The sequence below is a fragment of the Hemiscyllium ocellatum genome, chromosome 42 (genome assembly GCF_020745735.1).
Source record: "Hemiscyllium ocellatum isolate sHemOce1 chromosome 42, sHemOce1.pat.X.cur, whole genome shotgun sequence".
Lineage (NCBI taxonomy): Eukaryota > Metazoa > Chordata > Chondrichthyes > Orectolobiformes > Hemiscylliidae > Hemiscyllium > Hemiscyllium ocellatum.
Window position 1 is genome coordinate 32,128,602 of NC_083442.1, and position 23,227 is coordinate 32,151,828.

Here is a 23,227-nt window from a genome sequence, read left to right on the forward strand (position 1 = left end):
CACTTAAATCCAAAATTATTTTGTTCAGCTGCTTCACGCTGTTTTACTCACTGGGCTTAAAAGTTTGGAAAGAGGACTATGTATGGATTTGCATTTGATTAAAAGCACTGTTTGGATTCTTGAACATTTCTCCTGCAGTCTTACGGACCTATTTTCAGACTTACGTTTTGCCCTTACCAAATAATATTGAATGTTAGAGGTTTCAATCTGGCAGCTTGAGAAACATGATTTTGTGTTGGTTCGAATTGTTAATGTAATCACGCCTGGCCACAAGGGGTCAGTTGATGCAGTTGGAGAGCTCTGAGTGAGTTAAAGATTTTCCAATGACTCAAAGTTTGGACCTCCCCCTTTTTAGCTGGTACCACCTGTCAGTGCTTGAAGAGAGAGAGAAAGAGAGAGAGAGACACACACACCCCCTTGCAAACTGTCTCTCTCTTTACTGAGTCAAGGAACTGATACAACACACACAGTGTGAACAGTGCATTCAGTTTGAGAGGGAGAGCAAGTGTGGGAGGGGTGGGAGCAGGAATACAGCCTGGAATAATGTTTCCCTTCAAATCCACAATGCTTCATGAAAAATCCCAGCTCCAGGAGCTGAACCATCGCCTGGAGTCTTACTTATCCAGGGTCCGACTACTGGAGCAAGAGAATCAACGACTTGTCACTGAGATCCAGCACTTAAAGACTGAGAGGAAGGCAGAGGAGCGGAATCTTTATCTGGATGAAATCAACAAGATGAGATGGGAACTGGAGGAGCTGATATTCGAGAAATCAAAAGCTGAAATGCAACGATGCAACTTGTGGCGGGAGATCCAAGAGTTACAAAAGCATCAGGCTGCCGAACAAACAGGTTTTAAAAAAGTAAGGCAACAGCTGGCTGAACAGGAAAAGGTCCTTCAGCAGACTGAAACCGCCAACGCGTCTCTCGAAGCATACATCTTGGAGCTGAGGGCAGAATGTCAAGCCCTGAAAGATCAGCATGAGCAAGCAAAAAGAGAAATGAGGGAAAGGCTGAGCAGAACGCCCCAGCTCCTGGTCACTCAGGGGTATCACACAGTCCCCCTGACCGAAGAGGATGTTGAACAGCATGCCCTTACCTTGACAGCAATATGGGAGGAAGGCTTTGAGATCTACAAGAACAAGATCGTAGAACTGGAAACTGCAGTTCAGCAGGACAAAGAGAAAGGTGAAGAATTGAACAGGGAAAGAGTGCTTTTAATTATGGAAATAGAAACACTGAAGAAGGAACTTGAAGATCAATTTAATCTCCAGAACAAACTGGAAGAAGATTTTTTAACAGTTCAACAGAAGCATGACGTGGATATGGAGGAATATCAGGTGAGTGCATTTGGAAGCATGCCCTTAACTCTGTAGATGCCAAGGGAATGGACTTGGGCAGAGCTTTGTTTCTGACGCTGCGTTCTCTGTTATTTCCATGGAAACGTTCTATGTTTATTGTATTGTTATATACTGTTTTTCATGACCTCAGGTGATCCTTAGCAATTAACGGTTTAATTAATTGCATTTTTAAAAATTGAACTCACTGTTGTGATGTAGGAAACAGTGTAGTCAATTTGCATACAGTAAGATCCCACGAACAGCAACATGATACTGACCAGAAAAATCTGATGTTGGTTCAGCAATAAATCTTAGGAGAAAGTGAGGACTGCAGGTGCTGGAGATTAGAGCTGAAAAATGTGTAGCTGGAAAAGTGCAGCTACAGTGTCCAAGGAGCAAGAGAGTCGACGTTTCGGGCATAAGCCCTTGCCCGAAACATCGACTCTCCTGCTCCTTGGATGCTGCCTGACATGCTGCGCTTTTCCAGCAACACATTTTTCAGCTCAGCAATAAACATTGGCTAGCCATCAGGGAGATCTCCCACACTGTTCTTCAAAGTGGTATTAACTGTATGGATTTAACTGATGTTAGTTAGGTTAATATTTAAAAGTCCTGGGATTCATTCGGTAAGGGAGCAGAAAACCAACCAGGATTGTTGATTCTGATGACATAGAATTCCTAATAGAAAAGTGGAATAGTGTGTAGCATCTATAAGATCTACCGCATCAACTCACCCAGGTTCCTCCAACAGCACCTTCCAAACTCACAAACGTTACCACCTAGAATGATAAGGGCAGCAGATACATGTGAACACAACCACCTGCAAGTTCCCATCCAAACTACACACAAGTCCTGAATCCCAGGATTTAGTGGGCAGCACGGTGGTACAGTGGTTAGCATTGCTGCCTCACAGCGCCAGAGACCGGGGTTCCATTCCCGCCTCTCTGTGTGGAGTTTGCACATTCTCCCTGTGTCTGCTTGGGTTTCCTTCGGGTGCTCCCACAGTCCAAAAATGAGCAGGTTAGGTGAATTGACCATGATAAATTGCCTGTAGTGTTAGGTGCAGGGGTAAATGTAGGGGAATCGGTCTGGGTGGGTGCGCTTTGGTGGGTTGGTGTGGACTTGTTGGGCCGAAGGGCCTGTTTCCACACTGTAAGTAATCTAATCTAATCTAATTCTGGCTTGGAACTCTATCATTGTTCCTTCACGGGTGCTGGGTCAAAATCCCTCTATGACAGAACTCTGGGTGTTACCTACTAACCACGGATGAGAGCAGTTCAAGAAGGCACTGACCAGTGTCTTCTCGAGGGCATTCAGGAACGAGCAACAAATGCCAGAAACACCCACAAGAAAGGGTGTGTGTAAATGAGTCATGCTGTACTGAGGAGCTTTACAAATTCTAAATATCCTGAAGTCTTACACAGGAGAAAGATGCTCCTAGGTAAAATATTAAAGCGCATTTAGCACTTAGGCCAAGAAAAGACAAGTTATCAATAGAAAGTTCGGGAATTCTTTTTATTACACCTTTACAGGAGAGTTCATAATCGAGAGTGTGGAGCTGGAAAAGCACAACAGGTCAGGCAGCATCCGAGAAACAGGAGATTTTTTGGATGCTGCCTGACCTGCTGTACTTTTCCGGTACCACACTCTCAACTCTGATCTCCAGCATCTGCAGTCCTCACTTACTCCGAGTTGATTTCAACCCTACTGCCAGGCCTCTTCCAAGGAGAATTCATAAGGAAAGATGATGTGTCTAACTGTGTTTTATAGTCGCATAATCTATTTATGTTGAATGTTTAAGATTCTCAGTGTGCTGAACCCAAACTGTGAGGTGTCAAATGCAGGTGATAATAATCCCCAAGGTATTTGTTCTAAATTATATGAAGGAGGGATGGCTGAGGGAGTTTCAGATTTTAAAAGCAGCTTCAACAGTGATGTACGCAAAAGTAATAGCATGCATTTTTCATGCAAGAGTTGAATGACTCAAAGCTGAGTGTTGTTAGAGGTCAGTCCTTGGATCAGAGCAGTACTAGTGTTAAGCATCCCCAGACCAGAAAGGGCAGAATTCCAGCCAGTATCCTCAGTGGCATTCCAAGTCATCATTTTCCACGTGTGCGCGTGGACATTGATTGTTGGCAGCTCACCCAACTCTGGAGGTCCATGAGACCCTAAGCCTGTCCTTAGCTTCATCCCAGTCTCACAAACGGGGAAGGTGCTGGATAGTGATCAGAAGGAGTATGGTAGTTTTACCCTTTCTTTTACCCTTTCTTCTAGTTTTGTGGTCAATTGTAACAGTTCATTACTCCCCAGCTCAGCACAGAACAGGGATAAGCTTGGAATCGTTCAGTCCTCACTACCAAATCCAGCCACAGAGCATCAGAGAACAAAGAATCACACAACAAATCAAGTGACCTTTTGGCCCATTAAATCCACCTTGGCTTTTCAAAAGAGCTGTGCGGTTATATGCCCACACCTCCTGCTTTCTCCCCATTACCTTTCAAATGGTTTCTTCTCAAGTCTTTCTCAAATTCCATTTTGAAAGTTAGTAAGGGATCTGTTTCTACCATCCTTTCAGGACATGCATTCTGGTCATAACCACTCGCAGTGAAAAAACTCCCTTTTCTCCCTTGACTTCTTTTGCTAATTATCTTAAATTAACGTCTTCTAGTTACCAACTGTTCAGTTCTCACTACCAGCTCTATAGTGAAACCCCCTATTTAATCTGCAAAGTGAAGGAATTTGTAGATCTGTAAATATAGTGAAGCAGATTCCAAAGCCACATTCCTTGGTGACACTTCTGGCATATTTACAAAGCAGAACTGCTCAAAGACACCTTCCTGAAATTAAAATAATTGAAATTTATATAGTTCTATTACCTCACTTGGTACATGCAAAGTTTGTATTATGGGTGGAGATAGAGCATCCATTTTCTATAGCACAATGATTCACAAACACTTTGCCTCTGACTGGATAACTCAGTGTGGATCCAGAGACAAATCATTCTTGTGCACACTTCCTTAACTTCAATTCCATTTTGCACAAGGAGGTTGCTGAGCAACAACATTTCTTTACATCTGAATACTGAGCTCAGAGAATATGTAGAGAAGCACTTGGTGATGGAAAGGATGAAATATTATTTATTCAAAATGTTCATTGCTATGAAAACCCAGTGGGATCTGAAGTGTTGGATTTTTGCCTTGGAGACCCAAGTTCAATGCCAGCATGCCTGATGCTTGCAAGCTTGCTGCGTACTCAGCTGCCAAGATCGTCTCGATAGGCCCATCTGAAGAGGAGAAACTGGAGTGGAAATGGTTTTTCTATTTTCCTACCTTCTCCTTGAAATTGCTGAGTCTTGCCTAAATACAGGTCCTTGAGCACTGACAGACCCCTGCTGGCCTGCCTAGGTGACTAGTGAGAGTTGTGAGGGTATGTGGTTCAGGTGTAAGAATAAGGGCAATACATGATTTGGATGCGAGCATAAGAGGTACAGTTAATAAGTTTGCAGTTGACACCAAAATTGGAGGCGTGGTGGACAGTGAAGAAGGTTACATCAGATTACAATGGGATCTTGATCAGATGGGCCAACGGGCTGAGGAGTGGGAGATGGAGTTTAATTTAGATAAATGCAAAATGCTGCATTTTAGGAAAGCAAATCCTAGCAGGACTTATACACTTAATGGTAAGGTCCTAGGGAATGTTGCTGATCAAAAAGACCTTGGAGTGCAGGTTCATAGCTCCTTGAGTTGCGGGTAGATAGGATAGTGAAGAAGGTGTTTGGTATGCTTTCCTTTATTGGTCAGAGTATTGAGTACAGGAGTTGGGAGGTCATGCCACTTTTGGAATATTGTGTGCAATTCTGGTCTCCTTCCTGTCAGAAAGATGTTGTAAAATTTGAAAGGGTTCAGAAGCATGTTGCCAGGGTTGGAGGATCTGAGCGACAGGGAGAGGCTGAACAGGCTGGGGCTGCTTTCCCTGGAGTGTCAAAGGCTGAGGGGTGACCTTATAGAGGTTTATAAAATAATGAAGGGCATGGATAGAATAAATAGACAGAGTCTCTTCTCTAGGGTGGTGGAGTCCAGAACTAAAGGGAATAGGTTTAGGGTGAGAGGGGAAAGATATAAAAGAGACCTAAGGGGCAACTTTTTCATGCAGAGGGTGGTATGTGTATGGAATGAGCTGCCAGAGGAAGTGGTGAAGGCTGGTACAATTGCAACATTTAAAAGGCATCTGGATGTGTATATGAATAGGAAGGGTTTGGAGGGATATGGGTCAGGTGCTGGTAGGTGGGACTAGATTGGTTAGGATATCTGGTCGGCATGGACAGAAGGGTCTGTTTAAGTGCTGAACATCTCTGTGACTCTATCATTCACAGGTCAAACCGATTTTGTCTTCACTTGCCATTCATGCTCTCCATAGCTGCTGCCATTCATAGAAACTCAGATTTATATTACTCATTAATCCACAGGCACTGAGGATTCCTGGAGTTGCAGCTGTTAGCTGATATCAGCACAGGCTGGGGTATGGAAAAGGAACCAATCCGATATGTCTCGCTCAGTGTTTCACCGGGTGGTGTTGTTATTATCTGACCTGTGGAAAAACTTCTTTTTTAATTAATTCATGAGGGATAAGGGTGTTGCTGGCTAGACAACATTTATTATCCATCCCTAATTGCCCAGAGGCAGTTAAAAATCAACCACATTCCAGTGGGTGTGGAGTCCTATGTAGACCAGGTAAGGGCAGCAGTTTCTTCCCTCAAGGATATTAGTGACCCAGATGGGTTTTTTTAAATAATTGACAATGGATTTGTGGCTGACATTAGACATTTAGTTCCAGACTTTTATTGAATTCAACTATCACCGTCTGCTGTAGCAGGATTCGAATCTGGGTCCCCAGAAAACTACCTGGATTTCTAGATTAACAGTTCCGCGATAATACCACTGTTGCCTTCCAGTTGGTAAAGGAGACATCTGGTTCCCAGCATTTGGTTTTGAATCAAACTGGTTTGTTTGCCTGACATCTCCCAGACTGACACTAAGATGCTCACTGTGTTGGAACACTGCTTTATAATCTCGTTAACAGCTGGAGACAAATTTCATCCAGACAGATAATGCCCTTTCCGAACAGCAGGATCCTTCATCTACTCAGGAGAAAATATGTTCCGCAGTCAGTTGGCTCTGTCAGAGTCTTTGATCGAGAGGTCAGAAAACACATGAAATCACAAAATAAATATGTTTGTTGAAGGCCAATTTAGCTGTTTATACAGACATCCATATAGGAGCAGAAGCAGACTATTCATCCCCTGTTCTGCCATTCCTTAAGATCATGATGATCTGTTAAGATTCTCAATTCTATATTCCCACCTAATCCTGACAACCTTTGACCCTTGCCTAACAAGAATCTGTCGTCTTCTATTTTCAAAATATTTGCTGACCCTGGCTCCATTGTCCTCTGAAGCCATAAAACCCTCTGTGAGAAATACAATTCTTTACTCTGTCCTGAAAGGATCGATCCAAATTTTCAAACTGTGACTTATTATTGTGGAATGAGCAAGGAGGGCGGTCTAAAGGCATGTCTGTCAGCAGGTCAGTCTCAAAACTCCGAGACTTGTGTCTTGGCTCCACCCTCTGCAAGTGGATCCTCAGCTTTCTGGCCCACAGACCACAATCAGTGAAGACAGACAACACCATCTCCTCCACGATAACACTCAATACTGGCACCACCCCCCAACAAAGGATGCATTCTCAGCCCCCCTGCTGTACTCCCTGTACACCCATTACTGTGTTACCATATTCTAAACAAACACCATGTACAAGTTTACTGATAACACCACCACAGTAGGACGGATATCAAACAATGATGAGGCAGATTACAGGAAGGAGATCGAGGGTTTGGTGACCTGGTGAGATGAGAACAACCTCTCTCTCAATGTTGGCAAAACTAAAGAACTAATCATCGACTTCAGAGAGAAGGAAGGAGAACATGCCCCTATTTACATCACTCGGTTGACAGGTTTGAAAGCATCAAGTTCCTAGAAGTGACGATAGCCGCCAATCCATCCTAGACTTCCCATGTTGATGTGGTGGTCAGGAAGGCACAGCCATGCCTCCTCTTCCTCAGGCAGCTCAGGAAATTTGGCCTCTCTGTAAGGACCCTCACCAACTTCTACAGATGCACTACAGAATGCATCATGGCTTGGTACAGCAACTGCTCTGCCCAGGACCGTAAGAAACTACACAAGGCTGCCCAACCCAGTCCATCACAGAAGCGAACCTCCCACCCATGGATCCATTTACACATAGTGTTGCTGTGGAAAGGCTGCTAACATCATCAAAGATCCCTCTCACCCTGGTAATCCTCTCTTCTAACCTCTTCCATCAGGCAGAAGATACAGGACCTTGAATATATGCACCAGCAGCTTCAAGAATAGCTTATTCACTGCCATTATTAGACTGCTGAATGGTCTCTTTAACTTCAAATAATGCTGATCTTGTCAATATTGATCTTGTCTAGTGCATGTCCTGTGCGGTAAAACCTATATGTCTTACGCTGTCCAAGTATGTTTTTCATCCTTGCTTTCTATGATCTGGCTGTACTGCTCACAAACAAGGCTTTTCACTGTACTTAGGTACACATGACAAATACATCAAATCATCATCATCATGGGGCTAGATCCATGCAGTTAAACTGACACTCATCATCCATGGGAATGCAGATCTCAGTTAGCCTCTTTCAATTGGCCTTACGCAGTATCTAATAACCCTAATTGGCTACACTGCTGCTAGTGGGCTGAGCCCAGCAAAATCTAACCCCGGTCCTTCAGGAAAATGTCCTGGGAGGGAGATGGAGCCACGAACAGACATGGGGAGGGGTAATGTCACTGAACTAGTAATGCAGCATCTCCCAGGAGATATAGGTTCCAATCCCATCATGCCTGATGCTGAAATTTTGATTAGAAAAAAACCTAATGATCACCATTAACTGCTGGCAATTGTCTTACAAAAACATGCAGTTCATTAATGTCCTTTAGGAGAGGAAATCTGCCATCCTTACCCGGACTGGATTATCTGTAATTCCAGACCCACGGCAAGATGGTTGTCTCTTATATACTGACTGGGCAATTAGGGATCAGCAATAAATGCTGACCTAGGCAGTGATGCCCAGAAACCATGAATGTGGGCGGCACGGTGGCACAGCAGTTAGCACTGCTGCCTCACAGCGCCTGAGACCCGGGTTCAATTCCCGACTCAGGCGACTGACTGTGTGGAGTTTGCACATTCTCCCCGTGTCTGCGTGGGTTTCCTCCGGGTGCTCTGGTTTCCTCCCACAGTCCAAAGATGTGCGGGTCAGGTGAATTGGCCATGCTAAATTGCCAGTAGTGTTAGGTAAGGGGTAAATGTAGGGGTATGGGTGGGTTGCGCTTCGGCGGGTCGGTGTGAACTTGTTGGGTCGTAGGGCCTGTTTCCACACTGTAAGTAATCTAATCTAGTTTAAAAAGTTGTTTTAAACAAACTATTTCCAGCTCACCCATCATTGTTCCTGATTCCGGAAAGGATAAAAGTCAAATTCTTGGTGTTAGATTAGGAATTGAATTGAATTGAATTGAATTTATTGTCACGTGTACCGAGGCACAGTGAAACGCTTTGTCTTGTGAGCCACAGAGTTAAGTGGCATAGACAAGTAAATACTAGGTAAACAGCAGCAAGAACAGAAACGCAGGTACAGGTGAATGTTAAGAGTTTGTGAGTCCATTCAGTGTTCTAACAACAGTAGAGTAGAAACTGTTTTGAAACCGGCTGGTGCATGTGTTCAAGCTTCTGTACCTTCTTCCCGATGGTAGAGGTTGCAAAAAAACATTGTCAAGGTGGGATAGATCTTTGAGAATGCTGGAGGCCTTTCCTTGACAGTGGGCCAGGTAGATGGATTCTATAGATGGGAGGTTGGCCTTTGTGACTGTCCGGACCAAGTTCACCACTCTCTGTAACCCTCTCCAATCTTGAATGGTACAGTTGCCATACCAGGTAGTGATATATCCAAACAGAATGCTCTCGATGGCGCACCTATAACAGTTGGCAAGGGTACTCACTGCCATGCCAAATTTCCTCAGCTGCCTGAGGAAGAAGAGACATTGTTGACCCTTTGTAACCAGTGCGTCCACATGAAGAGTCCAAGAAAGCCTGTTATGGATGACCACTCCCAGGAGCTTGACATTCTCCACTCATTCCACCTCTGGGCTGTTAATGTGTAGGGGGGCATGAGTAACATCCCACCAAAAGTCAGTAATGAGTTTCTTGGTTTTGCCGGCATTGAGAGCTAGGTTGTTCTCAGTGCACCATTTTTCTTAATGAATTAAGAACAGTTGTACATTAGTTGCAAGTCTATCAGACTAACTGTGTCTTGGTTGTGGTGTACAGAGAGTGATGGATTTACTGGAGGATGAAAAGCACGATCTCATATCAACGATTACACTTAACCTCAAAGAGCAACAACAGCTGATACAGGTGAAGATGGGACTGAGTCTTGAGCTTGCCACCTACAGGTAATGCTTACTTCATTTACTGTTTGACAGGAGGTTTGAATCTAAAAGAAGTGAGGATAACTTCCAGTCTGAGCACACACACAATTCAAATTCGTAAATAAATGTGAACAAAGTGCATGCATAAGGTATGCACCAAGGAGTCAAGCAATTCCACAGATTTGCAGGTGAATGCGTTAGGGTGAGTAGAAGACTTTTCTCATGCTTTCATGGGATGTGGGTGTTGCTGGTAAAGCCAGCATTTTTTGGCCATTCCTAATTTCACTTGAACTGAGCGTATTGCTAGGCAATTGGGGAGGGCAGTTAAGAGTCAACCATTTTGCTGTGGGAGTATCGGGAACTAGGGATCACTCATTCAAAACAACAAAGAGGCAAAATTGTTTCCTCTGAAGGTCATGAGTCTTTGCAACGCTCCTCCTGAAAAGGCAAGAGGCCTTGAAGAATTTTAAGGTGGAAGTATTGTTGACAAGTAAAGAAGGGAAAAGTTATCAGGGGTCTGTGAGAATATGGATTTGGGGTTACGATCAAAATAGCCATGATTTCATTGAATGGCCCAATCCTTAACTCGTACGTACACCAGACAAGGATGGCAGATTTCCTTCCCTAAAGTACATTAGTAAATCAGATGGGATTTTATAGTCATTGTAAATAATTGTTACTATTGTTGCTGACGATCTTTATATTCCTGAAAATATAATCAAATTTAAGTTCTATCCATCTTCCACGGTGGGATTTGAACCCATGTCCCCAAGGGACAAAGTCAAGAGTACTAGCCCAGCAACATCCCCACTATTTTCCTGAAAGCAAAGGACAACAAGATAACTTGGTGAGTCTCGATTTCGATTCAGCTTAGAGGGGGAGGAAGGGCATTCGAAACGGGGAATAGAACAGTTGAATGAACAGCAATCATAATATCAGTGAAATAAGCACAAGCAAGATTGCAGTGGAAATAAAAAAGAGGGACACCAAAGTTGTGATAAATATTACTTCTTAGATTATCACCTAAATATTCTATGCGTATTCAGGAGTGGGAGGACTGGAAGAGTTCCCTATTATACAAGTCTTGGATTGATTTGGAATTTAAAGAGTTGAACAGTGTGGCACTGGAAAAGTACAGCAGGTCATGCAGCATCCGAGGAACAGGAGAGTCGACGTCTCAGGCATAAGCCCTTTATCAGGAAGGATTTGAAAGTCATAATGAAGGGCTTATGCCTGAAACGTCAACCCTCCTGTTCCTCGGATACTGCCTGACCTGCTGTGCTTTTCCAGCGCCACACTCTCGACTCTGATCTCCAGCACCTGCAGTTCTCACTTTCTTCCTGGAATTTAAGGACAGTTAAATCAAATAATTAGTAGACTAGAACAAATTGAATATTCACTAGACCATTACAGAAATAATGGAAAATGATATTTGGAGGGAAACTTTAAATCTAAAGTAAAAACTGCTATCATCCTTTTACAAAAAGATATATCAATACTTATCTTTTACTATATTTTACACGTAGATACAAAGATACAGGCCCAGTAACCTGAGATATTTACAAATAAATAGCTATAGATATTTAAAATTGAGTTCTGATGCTCCATTGTTATGCTATTCTGCAGGGGTTCCATAAAGAGAATCCCCATGTGGGGATTGGTCTGCATCTAACCAGCAGAGGAGAAAGTTCAGATGCAGGAAAAAATATTTTACAAATGAAAACTCAGATGTATTTCTTTTTAAAATATGAGTAATCACCTCCGGAAACACAAGAATAGTACTGTCACCAATTGTTATATTAGCAGGAGGTGAAGGAGCTTGCAATTCCGGTTTTTTTCTCCTGGGACCTGGCTTGAAATCTACTCCATACTTTTACAGAAACAGTGTCCCCTTAACTCACTGGTTGTAGGAATCAGATCTGAAGTGTGGTTGGGAAATTTCAATCTTACTGTGTACAACTTCACAAAGCAGCTGGTAATATCACACTGTTTCTATTTATTCTTTCATGGGATGTGTACATCACTGACAAAGTCAAAGTTTGTTGCTTAACCCAAATTGCCCTTGATATGAGGGTTATTGCTAGAAATTTTCAGGGGTGGTTAACATAGTGCTGTGGATCTGGAGTCAGATGTAGGTCAGCACATTTTCTTCCCTGAAGGAAATTGGTGAATCAGTTTGGTTTTATGAAAATCAGTGATAGTTTCATGGTGAACAAAAATGAGTCCAGTTTTATTCTAGATTTATTAACTGAGTTCATGTTCCACCACGTCTCCAGATCATAAGTTTGAACTGTTCGACACTATTCTAGTGACATTCACTCTATTCCACTGTCTTCATTTCCAATTAACTGATCACGTTGGTGCAGCAAGAGATGCTTAATTAAATTGACTCTTGTCATGTTGCTAGAGAAAATAATGAGAGAGAGCGAGAGAGAGAGAGAGCTTTATCAACAGCTTATCCTGGTCCTGGCTGAGAACTGCTTGCAATGACACCAGATAGAAAAGACTGAATTTTGTTTTTTCTTCAACACTCATGTATCACCTTGAAACATTGAAAGAAATTACAAAAACTACAACTCCACTAAGATAAACCTAAAGAAATGTAGATGCTAAATATCTGAAACAAGAACAGAAATTGCTGGAAAATCTCAGCAGGTGTGGTAGCACCTGTGGAGAGAAATCAGAGATAAAGTTTTGGGTCTGGTGACCCTTCCTTAAGACCAGTTCTTAGGAATGGTCACTCAACTTGAAACATTAACTCTGAGCTCTCTCCGCAGATGCTGCCAGATTTGCAGAGATTTTCCAGCAATTTCTGGTTTTGTTCCACTAAAATAAATCATAGAACATAGAACATAGAACAATACAGCACAGAACAGGCCCTTCGGCCCACGATGTTGTGCCGAACATCTATCCTAGATTAAGCACCCATCCATGTACCTATCCAATTGCCGCTTAAAGGTCGCCAATGATTCTGACTCTACCACTCCCAAGGGCAGCGCATTCCATGCCCCCACCACTCTCTGGGTAAAGAACCCACCCCTGACATCTCCCCTATACCTTCCACCCTTCACCTTAAATTTATGTCCTGAACTAACTTCAGCTATTTTAAGAATAATTCTGTCTACTGAATTATTTCCTAGTCCCAATTCCCAGTGGCCTTTGTTTTATTCCATGTCGTTGCTAAACGAGATCATCTCAATGGGGATTCCACAGTTGGCCCCATTGTATGTGGTTTAGGGAGGATTAAAACATTGGGGTTTCCTGACCATTTCTGAGTGTTGAGTTTCTCTGGAATCTGGGGGGAGAACACCCATTCAGACAACATCCCGTTAATGTTGAATTGTAATTCAAGGGGACTGTCTACGTCTTACCACTAAAGCCAATAGGAAATTCAGGCACAATGTCTTTATGCAGAGAGTGCTGGGGATGTGGAACCAACCATATGAATAGTTGAGATGGGTAGTCTAGATGAATTTAACAAGAAAGCTAGATCAGTCCAGAGAAAAGGTATAGAAGAATATGTTGATGGAGTTAAATGGAGAGCGAGTGAAGGAGCCTTGAGTGGAGCTGAAACGTTAGCACAGAGAAGTTAACCTAAATACAGTAGCTTCTTCCTGTGTTATAGTTTCTATGTACTCTCTACTTACATTAACACCTGAAAGATCAAACTGTACTCTGTAGATAGTTGGTGAAGCATAAATTCTGGCATGGGCCAGTTGGGCTGAATGGCCAGTTTCTTTGTTATAAAATTCAATGTAATGCTTCCCGTACTGGAAAGAAAACTAAAGGGAGATGGCTAAAAATTAATTCAGGATAAATGTCGATGTCAAAGTATTGTTGTTCCCACTGCTACAGTTATCCTGTAAATGCTGCATCAAGTGTTTTTCTTGGAATGAGTTTCTAGTGATTTCATGTTCCACTCTGGCAAATGGGTCAACTGTTGCACTGAGCTGTGCCAGCTCTTAGCAAACTGTTCCATTCTGACTCCATGTTAAAAACACTCAAGCATTGTTTCAGAAAGGGCAGTTTGTGCTCAGTGCCTCTTTCTCTTCAAGCCTCGTTGACATCCTGTTCGCCTGCAGCATATCAATCGAGTCACTTCTCACCAACTGGATCGCTGCAGTTTTACAAGTTCCAGGAATCTTTGAGTAATCTGATATTCCTTAACTCAGCCAACGCTATTAGTATGTCAACTGAAGGCAGGCTGTAGAAGGGAAAATGACATTCCTATGCCAGAAGTTCAGGGGTGGTGGTGAAAGTCAGAATTAGACACTCTTTCTTTGAAGGGACTGATGAATCATCTGAAAAGGGGCCTGAAGAATCTGCATTTTTGCTGGAAATTATGGATTTGAATATTAGAAGTTACTGTATGAAGTTCGATGGTTGTTTAGTGGAATAGTATGTTGTACTATATGCAATACTGAGTCATTTGTAGCAAAAGATCCCATGATTCCCGATCTCTGTTGAACTGGGTGACCTCAGCTGGAAAGAGGTAAAATAAAAACAAACATGTTTCATAGCTCTGAACACTATCAGTTGGAAATATCACCGATGTCAGGTGAGAAGGTGAGGAGGCTCAGCAACATTGAACCAATTCAGTGTGTAAGCTAGAACATGAGCAAGGTTTACCAAGAGAGATCATTTTCCCACAGTCACTCCCTCCTAATCCACATTTACTGAGTTGAACTGCTGTAGTGCCTCTGGCATCTGACTCAGGAGATCTAATTCAGCACAAATTTAAACTCAAATCTAGACTGCTATACTCTGTTTTATACTGGATTGTCCATCCGGGAGACTCCGATACCATCAAACCTTGGACAGGTCTTATGTGAGGTGCACGTGTCCTCAACCTTCCCCAATGGTCGCACAATGATTGGAGACCTTCTGATTACCCTAACTGGAATAAAAATGTAAACAAATGTGTCATACAATTGAGATTAAGTGTTTTTTTCAGGGCCTTGTTAGAAAGAGAACACGGCAAGCATCACGGGATACCACAGCATTTGCGAAACCTCAGACAAGGTAAAACTATTTTAAAAGGGATGTATTTCTTTGGATCACTCACACTCCTTGGTATTTAACCATGAACCATGTACAAAATTGCTGGAAAGTATTCTTAAGACTATTCATATTGATGGATGTGATCAGCAACTTTTTCTGACTGCAGGTCCTACTTTCTGAAACCTATTGGCTGATTTGTTTAAGTGTGGCATTATGTCGTTTTGGCGAAGTTTTGCATCCTAATCTACATGAGAGTAATGAATGTGTAGTTGAACTCAAGGGCTCAATCAGAAAAAGAGTTTTGATGGAAGAGTCAGCAATCTGAAACATTACCTCTATTTTTCACTCTACAGATCCAGCTCGACTTGCTGAATATTTCCAGAGTTCTCTGCTTACGTCAGAGAAAAGTCCACTGTTGCTAATATTTGAAAGTACAGATGCAATCCTGTAGATGCATCAGCGGAGGTTATATCTGCTGACTGGAGTGCTAGTGAGAGATGGGTGCTATCTCTTCCAAGGAAGCCCCAATGAACCACAGGGTGAGGTCAATCGCAGACCTTCCTCTGAGATAAAACCCCACACAGTGAGAGCTGCCAGCCAACTAGAGACAGGCCAACCTGTGCTCAGCAGCGCCCCCAAGGATGCTGTGATTCCTGGCAGAACAGCACCCCTTAAGTCGACATTCACAATACACCCAGGATTAAGACCAATGAAATATGGGTGCTCATGTTGAAGGTTACAAAGAGGTGGAATCATAGGGTACGGTCCCCATGGTCAAATTCCTGGCCAACATTCAGATCTTCAATCTGGTACAGATTGCCTTTGATGTAGGCTCTATCCTTCCTCCCTACCCCAAGATGACAGGCTACCCATAGGGTAGCAATTTTTGGGAATGTTCTATTTGTGTTAATCCCAGTGACAAGAGGATAGGGCAATTAAGAGGTCCTTAATTGGTAATGAGAGAGGAAGGTCAATGCTGGGCCTTCTAGGCCCTGAATTTAACTGTGGTGGTGATGAGAAGGTGGTGGTGCCCCACCGCCTTGGCTAATTACTCGTCCTTCTCGTTCCCAAACTGGCCACCCTGAGAGAAGATTCTATCCTACAGGCTGGGAGAGGCCTAGGGCATGCTCAGCTGTAATCCTGACAATCACAAAAGAGGAATGGTCATGAGATAAAGTTGGGATGACAGTATTAGTGTGATAACAGGAGTCTGTGGCTTTACAAGTACGGGATATTTTCAAACAAACAGACACTTTGTTTAGTTTTATTTGCTAAATTGGTTTCCCACGCACCCCCCTTTCCTGTACACATTTTAAATGGCCCAACTCCTGCTATGTCTCAGATCAATTAGCTCAGTTTACATTCTCTGCATTCCTAGACTTCTTAATGCAGCATGGGAATTAAACATAAGACCTTCTGATGTGTGTAGCTCCGTACAGCTTTGGCCAGTACTTCTCCTCATGTAATTAATAAGGAAACCTTTTTTTTTCTGGTAATTAAAAAGAACCTATGAATCTGGATAAGATCTGATTATGCCGCATCTTAGGACCATTATATATTTGCTGTTGAGGCAGTGCTGTATGGATTTGCTGACATACAAAGGTTACATTATGAAGACAGATTACACAAATGTTTTTCGTACGTCGGAAGGTTAATGGGTGACTTAATTGAAATCTTCAAGCTGTTAAGGAAGAGAGAGATCAGATGAAGAGATCAGATGTTTTGTTATGTGGGGAGGCTAAAGCTCAGGTACATGGTTAAAGGAGCAGATCATTCAAAGTGAAATTAGGAAACGAGAAAAGGGTGGTAGAGACTCTTCCACAAATGGCAATTAATTCCAGATCAGTCTTGAACTCTAAACCTTAGATAAATATTTGTGAACCAAAGGTGTTAAGGGATATGAGAGAAAAGAAGGAATATGGAGTTAAACAGCAGATCCACCAAGATCTCATTGATGTACAGACTTGATGGGTTGATAGTTGACTCCTGTCTCTATCTCAGGACTGAAAGCAGTAAGGTATTTGGTACGTTATTGAATGTCAAAATGGGCTCATATTAAATTTCTTATTTGTTTCAACAGGGACAGATATAAGATCCCATATGTCCAATGTTGTTCTACAACCAACTCTTGATGCACAAGATGGCAAGAAGTGGACACAAACCAGTATTAAAATTCCTTCAAGTTTCCGGAAAGATACTGTGATTAACAAAAAGGGAATAGTACTACAACCTCTTCCATATAGAATACCAGCAAGAAAGACTATTAAGAATTCTCTGTCAGACGATGATCTGCTTTATGATGACACATTATCTTCACCAATTCAAAATATTGTATCTTCAGCAAGGTCAAAAAATGCTCACAGAGACACGACCATGTTTGCACCAAAACCTCAAGACTCTCACAGTACAACGAAGGAAGCTATCGTTCAGCACAAATTGTTTCCAGAAAAGATAGGCAGGGACAGTAAAGTGCCTTTGGCCAAGGCAGTGCATGTTACAGATGTGGCCACACACAAATCCAAAATAATAGTCAAGGAGTCAGACTCTTATGATAAAGGAGATGTTTCATGTCATGAAGAGAAGGAACTTAAGTCTCGATATTTGGATGAATCACCTCAACCTGTTAGTGAGGAGCAAGATTATGATTTTAACAGGAGGTCTACAGAAATAACCAATCAGCAGGAGTATGAGGCTGAGGTACCAAAGGAAGTGATAGAAGTCAAAAGTACTCCAAAAGACTTGGAAATCAAAGTAGACATCGGTAATGTGGGACCAGCTATTACTCCGGACGGATACATCTGTACTACAGACCAAGAGGAAAGTGCGGAAACTACAAAGTATTTTCCGATAGAAAAGAACAAAGAGGAATCGATGCTGGAAACTGGAGAAGAGATCTGGATGAAAACGAATGCAGGGAAGTCAGAGGATAACCGTGGAGTTGCTATCTATGAACATGATGAAAGTTTAGCAAATAATATTAGAACTGGGGACATCATTCAAACAGACATAAAATCCATTGATTTGACAAAACTGAATGTTTCACCAGAAGCTGACATCAGTTATCATATCGAGGAGAAAGAAGTGTTGGATGATGGCAAAACCAAAAGAGAAATTATCATTCAGTCAAGAAAAGAAGAAATTGTTGAAGTGGGAGATGAGTCAACTCTGAAAGAAATGCTGAATGTGGATGCCAAAAGTCCAGAGCTTCAAGTGAAAGGGGCTTTGGAACACTTAACAGGGTCAAAGTCTGAGAGCCTTATGGATGGACTTCTCAGCCTAGGGTTTAAAGGAAGACAAGTTCCAGGGAAAGTATCTGTAAGTGTTGAGATGGGGGAGCAAACCTTAGAACATTTTGAAGAAACTGATGATTTTCCTACAACTGCAGACACGTTTCCACTGCCTTTAGGAGCAGAGGACATTGATTATGAAGGAAAGGATGGCAGATATGAAGAAGTCTTAAATATTACAATGACTGCTGCAGACTTTAGGAAAACAATGCTATCAAATACTGAACTGCTACTGCAGAGCTCACCTGACATTTCGTCTTCAAATGAAAAAGCACATGAAATCACTAAGGAAAAAACAGAATCGTTTGGAACCAAACTAACAGAAATGGGGTTGCATTCTCCTCAAGCCAGCGCAGATTCAGAAAACGTTAAACGAATTACAGACACACAGCAAGATACCTTGTCGAAAGAACTGTCTTCACCATGGCTGATAGAGGAATCGATTAGAGTTCCTCAAGATGTTCAGGCATCCATTGTTGAGCTACTGACTGAGGAAATGGAGGATCCTAAACTTAAGCTGAAAGGAGCTTTGCAGCAGTTGAAAGAGGCTGTACCAGAAAGTCTGAGGGATGAGCTTTCAGTCCTCACTAGAGATTCCCAAGACCCATCTGACAACGTATCAGTTAATATTAAAAATGTCCAACAATCTTCTCAGAGTGGCGTTGTCACTATCGAGGCCGAGGTAAATGTTTCACAAAGCCTTGAACCAGAGGATTTCTATTCACTGGACATTGAAGATGAAGAAGACACAGATGACATAGGATCAAGATTAATTAACGTCACTACTCAGGAGAAAATACAGGAACTACTGAGTGCAAAAGGTCTTAAAACAGTTGATACTTCGCACAACGATGATGGAATCCAAATAAAGGTCAGAGGTATTAACCAGGAACCTGTGTTGCCAGAAATCAGTATGAGAGATGAGACTGACACTGATGAATACAGAAGTTCTCAATATCAAACTGGTGATCTAACTGTTGGTGAAATGTCTCAGTCAAGTGAAATTGAAGGTGATTGGTTTGATCAAAGTCCTTTCTTCCAAAAGGGAAAAGGTAAGATTGACAGAGAAGAGTTCTTTCATGGAGTTTTGGATCCAGAAAATTCATCAGAAACCTTTCAAATGAATGCAAACCGAGTTATGTCAGTACAGACGAGTGGAGGTGACAGTGGGAGAGGTATGACATTCATAACTCAGCAGCATGAAATTGCTGAAGGAATGGATGAAAGGAGACTTGAGGGTAATGTGTATTGGTATGAAGAATGGGAATCTGAGAATAGAGATGGCAATGAAGTGAGTGTTACTGGTTCAGGTGAAGAAGATCTACAAAAGTCTGATCCAGAACTAATGCAATATGCAGTTTCTCCAAATGTCCTGGCAAAACCCAGGATTGGTGCACCTGGAGGTAACACACATGTGGTCTACAGTGAACAGAAAGTTGTTGTTACACACTTTGATGAGGGTCGGTACGATGACCCGTCTCTGTACGATGATGAACTGTAAACAGCATTCAAAAAAATGGATTATGCCTTTGAAATGGAACCTAGTTAATACAGGCACAGTTAGAGAATAGCTGACATCAAGCAGCAATTATGCAGTCGCAATGGAATCAGATGCTTTAATGCTTTGATAAAACACTGCTTGAAACTTACCTGCTGCATAACCCCACGTGTGTGCTTTAAAGGAAATACATTTGTGACACATTCTATTATCTGAGACCTCACAATGTCACAGAAATCATTATCAAATGAAACAATGATTTAAAAAACAATGCACAAATAAAATTGTTTCTGTTGACTAATTTTATAGAAAAGATTGATTGAAAATAGTAGCAGAGGACTGTTGGCTATGCAGTAGTTTTATCTGAGGTTTCTGTGTACAGATATAGACAGTTAAAAGGTCTTAAAATACTTTTGCGTGGATTTGATGTGTAATAGTTGAGTCTAGGCTACATTTATGGAGTATTTTCCTGTAAACAGCTCTAAGTTAAATTGTTATGTTCTACAGCTCAACTTTCCCATTATTAAACTTAACACTTCTTTGGGTTATTATGACCTCTCCATGACTCTGTTCGAACCACTGAATATTTCCAGCATTTTCTGTTTTGAATTTCCAGCACTTGCAATAGTTTGCTTTTGCGTCAAGACCCCATGATGAATGTTACAGTAAGAAACCTATCCAGACGCCAGCTTCATTACTGAAACAGGAAATTAAACAGTTAATAATTCTAGATAAAATGAGAAAAATATAAACACATATTTGGCCAGTTTCACCATTTTTCTAAGTTTTGTTTAGACTTTTGTTCCTAACGAATGGCACGTGAATATCATCATAACAAACGTCCAGTTTCCGTCACGTTTTTAGCATTAAACATCTGATCGTGTTAAAGTGTCAATCAGAAGGCAGCATTGCAGGGCAAGATACAGTGTACCTACTAGCAAGAGCCTGATCAGAACTCAGGAAATAACTTAAAAGATATTTACAAGGATTCAAAATATCATCTGGTTCCTAGTTACAGAGTTCAATTATTCTTACTGTCAATGAGAAAATAAATTGAGTACAATCAGAGAGTGTTTATATATCTAAAGATTCTCCATGTTTCATGCCTTATTCCCTGTGGATTTAATGTTCATACTGTTTTAATTTGCAAAAGCTAAAAAACGTCTTTACTTTTTGATCAATGACTCCTCTGGCCCAAAAAAATGCATTTGGAACATTTGAACATTACTGTAAATTTAAGTTTCCTGCTTTCTTTCAGCTCCCTTAAGCGTAGAAATATAATATACGATTGTATCAACAGCACTCACATAATCCCGCAGTAGCCCACCTAGTATAGAATTATTATAGGAAAATTTAGTTTGGATGTTAATAAGAATCAAGACTACTTTTTTATGCTTTAATCAGTAACGTGTTAGGAGGGTCAGACTTGTCAAGTGTTTGGATTGAAAGCTTATTATGGAGAAGAGAGAATCAATGGTGGACGTGTTACAAGATTACATGAACTATATTTATGTAAAGGTTGTGAAGAATGAAAACCATGCATTTATTCAGCACATTATATGATTTTCAAGATATTCCCAAGCATTTTACAGTCAATGAAGTGCTTTTGAAGAGTTGCAGGCAATGTGGCAACCAATGCGTGTACCACCAGTAGTGGGGTAATGACTACCCAATCAGCTTTGTAGGTCATACTATTTGAGGGATAAAAAATGGTCAGGAGAATGTGGAGAATTCTCCTGCTCTCCTTTCAAATAGTATCATGGAATTTTTAGTTTACTTTTACTGACATAACAGTCAATGCCTTGGTTCTGTGCCTCATCTGAGAGACTACATTGTCTCTGACAATGTAGCACATCCTCAATATCGTACTGGGAGTGTCAGCTTAAATTTTGTGCTCAACTCCCTGCAGTGGAATTTGAACTCTCAGCCTTTTGACTGAAAATACCAATGTGGTGCTGTGATGTAGATGCACCTCACGAATAAGTAGCTTTCCAAAAATTACCATGAAAGTTCATACATGGGAACAGCACGAGATAACAACTGGTGCTATGGAGACATACTCCTTGATATAAGTCATAACTTTTATGAAGGGAAGGACTGGGAAAACTGGCCAAGAATCTCTCGATAACATTGGTGTCAATTACTGATGACACATTTACTCATGCTTTACTGACAAAAAGCAGTGATTTCTTTTCCTTCTCCAGAATTGGTTTGTGCTGGATAAATAAGACTTCTGTTTTTGATGGTAAAGTTGGTAGACTGCAAGTTGATTAGCGTATGGGGAAGCAAGACACATAACTATGTTGATATATTTGAGAGAAGAGTGCAGATTGCTAAGAGTATTTGGGATAAAATATTTCTGGTTCTTTTGAGTCAAGGTTCAACACGGAGCTAATGAAGGTTTCTGAGTAGCTTAGCTGAAGGTGATAATTTAGAACTGTATACGTGTTACAGCCAGTTACTCTCTGACTAGAAACTTTGCAGTTGTTTTCTGTATTCTTTGTAAAATTTAATTTGGCAGTAAAACACTTTTTTCAAATGCTTGGATCCATGTTTTAATTTAAATTATCATTTGGTAGTTTTGAATTTGAGTTTTGCTGATAAAAGACATGTTTTATCAAATCTCTTCACCTTGCCCTCATCAGGACAATTCGCAAGAGTACCAATTTAAGGGAAAATCAACAATTTATATTGTGCTACAGAAAAGTATTGATATGTTGGCAAGTGGACCCTGATTAGTAGAAATGTTACCATGGAATGTGCACACTTACTGATGATTGATATTTAACTGCGTGGATATCCTTAGATTCAAAACCAGACAGGTTGACTATGATTGGTCAAGACATTGCCTGGTGTCATGAGCCATTGAATGGCTATCACCTATTTTGTTGAGTTTAAACTGGGATAAAGTGTGTACATGTTCTTTCTCTCTGCAAAGAACAGGGCCCTTTCTGTTAATATATATGTGACTTCCAATTCATGCAGATGTGGCACAATGCAGACCAAATGACAGTGCTAAATTATCCTGATAAGTGCAAAATAAAAAGCTTCTAAAATATGTTTTTCAGCAAAATTTAAATGTTATTGCATTACACAAACATGTAATAATACAAAGATATTAAATGTTTTTCATTGGTTCAGTGTCTACACTTCCCAGGTAGAGGCAATGGACTTTCCCTTTCATCAGCAGTCTATGAAATCATTCTGGTCATGTTTCTACTAAACCAAAACTACCCCAAATCTGGGCACTACATAATCAATCTAACTCTAAAGAATATTGGGATGATTGGCATGGAAACTGAAAAGCTATTGACTGATATAGTAAGTATTGTGTTGGGAAGTTGAACTGAGAGAAAAGGGGGTTGGCTTCACAGTTAACCATGCTGTCCATGGCTCAGCACTGGAGTTAGAATTAGAATCACTAGTGTGGAGGCAGGCCATTCAGCCCATCAAATCCACATTGCTCCTCTGGAGAGCATCCCAACCACATGCACCCTATCCCATGCATAATCCACCTAGCCTGCACATCTTTGGAAAGAAACTGGAGCGCCCGGAGGACACCGTGCAGATAGGGGGAGAGTGCGCAAACTC

General features: G+C 41.4%; 1 protein-coding gene across 1 annotated transcript; it reads left to right on the forward strand.

The window, feature by feature from the left end:
• Positions 1–405: 405 nt before the first annotated feature.
• LOC132834814 (synemin-like) lies at positions 406–22,149 on the forward strand. The gene is made up of 4 exons (XM_060853864.1): positions 406–1,338; positions 9,750–9,874; positions 14,805–14,872; positions 16,932–22,149. The coding sequence occupies exons 1-4, from the start codon at positions 544–546 to the stop codon at positions 19,637–19,639; spliced, it is 3,696 nt and encodes a 1,231-aa protein (XP_060709847.1). The 5' UTR covers positions 406–543; the 3' UTR covers positions 19,640–22,149.
• The last annotated feature ends 1,078 nt before the right edge of the window (positions 22,150–23,227 follow it).

What these genes read in the sequence shown, in the direction of transcription:
- LOC132834814 (XM_060853864.1), top strand. Translation starts at nt 544, where the DNA reads ATGTTTCCCTTCAAATCCACAATGCTTCATGAAAAATCCCAGCTCCAG. An exon ending in CTTGAGCTTGCCACCTACAG is followed by an intron (nt 9,875 to 14,804) that starts GTAATGCTTACT and finishes TGTTTTTTTCAG; the next exon opens with GGCCTTGTTAGAAAGAGAAC. An exon ending in TTTGCGAAACCTCAGACAAG is followed by an intron (nt 14,873 to 16,931) that starts GTAAAACTATTT and finishes TTGTTTCAACAG; the next exon opens with GGACAGATATAAGATCCCAT.